This window comes from Macadamia integrifolia, chromosome 8 (genome assembly GCF_013358625.1).
Source record: "Macadamia integrifolia cultivar HAES 741 chromosome 8, SCU_Mint_v3, whole genome shotgun sequence".
NCBI lineage: Eukaryota > Viridiplantae > Streptophyta > Magnoliopsida > Proteales > Proteaceae > Macadamia > Macadamia integrifolia.
The window spans coordinates 20294200-20299218 of NC_056564.1; the positions used below are offsets into that span (position 1 = coordinate 20294200).

The following is a 5019-nucleotide window of genomic DNA, read 5'->3' on the forward strand; positions in this document are numbered from 1 at the left end:
TATTATTACTTCTACATTTAACTCCAGGAGGAAGCGGGTTGCCGCAGAACTGAGCAACATGGGCAACCTTGGCACTACTAATGGTCTGGACTCTGGACCAATGGGGAAGGTATGATACCACACACACATTTGATATCAGTATCCTTCCCAATAGCACAACAGCTCGGTGATGGATCTATCTTTGGCCCAGGCTTAGAAACATATTTCATGCATTCCTTCAGTAGTTTCTAGTTTCTGAAGATCACCTTTGAATCCTCCCTGTGCCATCACTACTGATTTCTCCCCAGAAAATAAGATTCCGGCCATCACCACCACTAGGGTTGCCAAACAAAAAATCCTACAAGAAGGAGAAGAACCTCCTGCCATCTCTCTCTCTCTCTCTCTCTCTCTCTCTCTCTCTATGTTTTGTATGAAGGTAGAATGTGATGGTACACTTATAGAGCCAAAATGAATGTGGGGTCTTGTATGAGAATTCTTGTACCATGACAGTTGGACTCGACTTAATCTCTCTTCTCTTTTAATTGATTTTTTTTTTCAGTAGAGTCCAAGTGTAGATCAAACACCGTACACGTATGAAAACTCTCATCCACACACTAAAGTAGAGTGGGGATAAATAAAAATAAAAGGCTACATGTATTGCCACTCGCATCTTCACCTTGGATTTGACTCTTAAAATGTGATAAGAAATTCCAATCAGATGGTTCTCTTATGATGATGTTATCAATCCTCATGAATAGCTTGGATCAGGTACTTTTAGAGTAAACTCTACAGTTGAGTTTGCAGCTATGATGTAGATAGTTTATTGATGGTTTTTTTTCGTCTCCTGCTAGCATTGCCCACTTCATGCGTGTGAATTTTGAGATTTTCCATCAAAGGAATTTGGCGATCAATGCAACAGATATCCTGAATTGTATCCAGCTATTATCATGATGGATGATAATCTTTTCTTAACCTCCAACTGCCAAACCAAAAACACCTCTATAACATCAGCAGGAAAATGAAAAACCGCCCAAAATAGGCAATTACTTGTGCCTACTCCTAGTAACTTTGGCCGACTGAAGAGCCCGAGAACTTGGCAATTGCTTAATTTCCACTTTGTGTTTTGGGGAAATCACCCAAATGCCACTATGATTCTTAGATACTTTTGGGTGTTGATCATATCCCTCAATTGTTTTGTTTGCATTTCTCTAAATATATGAGGAGCAGGAAAGAAAGTCATATTTGGAGACCCCATTAGTCCTATAAAATTATTGAAAAAACTGTAAAAATAGAAAATTATATTTAAAATTGAACATAATATGGCCTGAAGGATCACATCAACATCCACCAAGCCACCTTAGATATATACCTTTGGGGATTTTCTTATTGACACTCCTTAAGTGTCAAATAATTTATAATTTTATATTTTTTACATTTTTATATGACACTAATAAAAAAAAATCAATGAGGGTAATAGTGTCATTCTACATGTGTATTTGCATGACAATGACAAATTTTAATAATGAGATAATGATACGATACTTTCAACTTAATTTTGAAAACCATTTTATAACCCTATCTTATTAACCTTTTGGGAATAATAAGACTAGAGGCAATGAAGATAAGTTAAGTTCTAAATAAACCTATAGAGGTATCATTCAAAAATTCTTGTACTTGTATTATTATTTACGTAATTGATCCATCTATTATTCCCGGCCTATTGATTTAGGGTTATTGTTGAACCATTTAGACTAGATGTAGGTCCCACCAAGCTTACAGTTCATGATATATTATATGTAATGAAAATAGTTAGGATCAAGTATATGATCCTTTATATATAATGCATATTTTTCATGTAATTAATGAAGGGTCCATTACGATTTTGTAAGGCACATACCAAGAACCATGAATCCGAGATTTTGTTAGGAGACCTCTTAGGGTGTACACAATCTTCTTTTGAATGAATTTTCTTCTTACCGAAAAAAAAAAATTCCGAGATTGATTTGGATCATCTGAGTCCAAATGAATCACTTGTTCGGAAAATTAGATTTAGACAATAGCAAATAATACAAAGACAGACATTTTAATTTCTTAGATCAGTAACTATATTTAGGTAGGGGAAGATGGTGTAAGTCATGAGTGACCATCCATACAATATAGATCAGAACTAGTAGTGTAAATATTGCAATAAGTAAAATTTATTTTTATAACATGCCACATTATTTGGCTTTATTAATTCCTCCATCTCTCTTCTCTCAACTTCATGCCTTGAGACCTGTCTAACCTGAAACAGATCGAAACAACAAGATATTAGTTTTGTCCACTGAAAAGGCATTTATGTATCTTTTCAACTAGCCCTAATATTTTCCTTGCAAAGAATGGTACTTTCATCCTCTCATGGGTGATATTATTGGTCATCAAACCATAAGCCCTGAATTTTCCATGCTTTGGAGTAACTTCGGTACATAATAAGTTTCAAAAAAGTCTTTTGAAGTAGCATAGTCATGTTCAACGGATACCTTTAGATACTACAGTAAAGAGTAATTTAATTCAAATTGAATGATCTAAAAGATTTAGAGGCAGACCTAAAAGGACTTGGCTTGTCTACGGCTCAGGGGTGTGTAGCCGATCTGATGGCATGGGTTAACTGGGCAACACATGGCGGTCTCCGGATCTAAGGGAAGGGAGTGATCAAGATGCAAGGATTCGGCTGAAGTTGAGAAACACAGAGGAGTGCAATTAATCCATATAAAATGAAGAATGTAACATTTTTACTTGCAGAAATTCTTGCCCGTGGCACCAAACCCTAAAAGGAAGTGTAGAGAGAGAGAGAGAGAGAGAGAGAGAGAGAGAATGATATGGAGTGGAGGCCTGTTTATGAAGTCGTTGTTGTGATAGATAAAAATGGACTCCACCTTGAACGTAGGGACAATGAGAGATAGAAACGAAGAGGGAGAGGGTGTTTTCCTTTTAGGGCTTGCCCAATCCTGTGTTTTTCGTTTTCAACCGAATCTCAGCATCTTCATCGCACCCCTCCCTTAGATCTGGAGACCATCACGTGTCGTCCATCCAGCCCATGCCACTAAATCAGTAGCGCATCCCCAGGCAATAAACAAGCCAAATTTAACCTAAGATGACCTTATGAAAAGTGATGAGGAAAGACATTCATTATTAGTAATAAATATTAACAATTCTTACTTCCACATTTAACTCCAGCAGGAATGGGATTGCCACAGAAATATGCAGCATGAGCCACTTTGGCACTGCTGATCTTCGGCAATATCCGGGGAGGGATTATACCACACATACAGGTGACATCGGAGTTCTTCAAAACAGCACAACAGCTCTGTGATGGATCCCTCAGTGGCCCACCCTTCTCTACAAATTGCATGCATTGCTTCATTAGTCCCTGAACATCACCTCTGCATTTTCTCTGTGCCATCACTACAGATTGCTCGCCGGAAAATAAGATTCCGGCGATCACTAGGGTTGCCAAACAAAGAATGCTAGAAGGAGAACATGCCATCTCTCTCTTTCTTTTTAACAGTCTTATCAGTCAGTCTTAAGGTTTGAATGAGGGAAGAATGGCGTGGTAAATTTATAGATGTCAAAAAGGATTGTGGGCTGGGGTATTGGCACTTTGCATCTTCACCTTAGAATTGGCTCTTAATTGGTAAGGTTGAGCCACATGCTTGGTAGGATTCCCTGGAGATTAGCCATGTGTGGTTAATTAATTTTGGATACTGGTCCGATTCAACTATTATGGTGGAGTCCCAAATTAGTGCAATTATTCCTTCCAAAGCACTTAAAGCTTTTTACATCTTTAAATTAGAGGTGTAAGTTTGACCCCGTTGGCCCGAACCCGCTATAGGTTCGCATAGGATTAGGTCTGAAAATTTTGGCCTTGAGACTGGTCTAATTCTATAAATTTCTGGTTCTGAGTCATGGTCAGGGCGGACAAAGGTTGATGTATATGATCCACCTTAAGCCCAACCCTGATTTTTTTTTTTTTTTTTTTTTTTTTCCAAGCGATGTAGATATTAAGTCAAATGAATTTTTAGTTATTTCATATTTTGTAGGGTCAAGGTATACCCAGCCTTTGATGGCAAATCAAAGTCAAGGTGTTCCTGAACCTAGATGGCGAACCAGGGGCCGGCCAATAAGGGTCATTCCAGCCCCGCCTTGTACAATCAGGGACAATTAGGGCAGGCCTGGGTTGGCTGAGCCCTGCAAGGTTAGGCTTGGGTTGGAGATTTTAGGCCTTAAATTAGTGTTTAAGGTGGACTTGAGCCCAACTAATGGGACTTAGGGTTAGACTAGGATTTTAAGAAGCTCTGCTGAACCCGGCCCTGTTGGATACCTACTTTGTAGTAAGAGATTATTGCACCAAATTAAAAACCAACCCCATATAATGAAAAAGAAAACCACACAAGATATCTTATGGAGTACAACCTGTTTACCACAATATAGAATATCTGAGACGTGTATCATATTTTAAAATAATTCCAATCCATGAATTCAGAAATTGTGTTTTGCTCCTGCCATGAGTTTCACACGTTCAATACAAATAAAGTCTTCTGATACCCCACCGGTCAAAAATAAATAAATAAATAAATCTGGACGGTTCGTAAGTTGCCATGGGGTAAAAAAAACTTTTTCATTTGCTCATGTTAACGACCACAAAGGCATGCATAGGAGGCAGATGAGAGAAATTGCTCGATGAATGATGATTGAAGATGATAGTCCATAGTAGGCCACTACATTTTGGAAGCAGAATTTGGCTAGCGCATTGTGAATTCGGAGAGTCGATTACCACAAAAACGTAGTTATTTCCCCTCCGGCAATCGTTAGCAATAATCATGGATTTTTATTTATTTATTTATTATTATTATTTTTTTGGGTTATAAACAATAATCATTGATTTCATTCTATCTAAAGTTGCAATAGAATTTATTCATCCAAAAAAAAAAAAAAAAATTTCAATAGAATCAAATAATCCCCCTAATTCTATTTACTTCCCGGCTGCATAATTTTGGTTGT

The 5019-nt window shown here is 37.6% G+C and overlaps 1 protein-coding gene across 1 annotated transcript; it reads right to left on the reverse strand.

Annotated features, from left to right (window-relative positions):
* Window positions 1-2043: 2043 nt before the first annotated feature.
* On the reverse strand, window positions 2044-3558 carry LOC122087678. The gene is made up of 2 exons (XM_042656881.1): window positions 3178-3558; window positions 2044-2263 (listed from the first exon to the last, which is right to left on the reverse strand). The coding sequence occupies exons 1-2, from the start codon at window positions 3503-3505 to the stop codon at window positions 2259-2261; spliced, it is 333 nt and encodes a 110-aa protein (XP_042512815.1). The 5' UTR covers window positions 3506-3558; the 3' UTR covers window positions 2044-2258.
* Between the last annotated feature and the right edge of the window lie 1461 nt (window positions 3559-5019).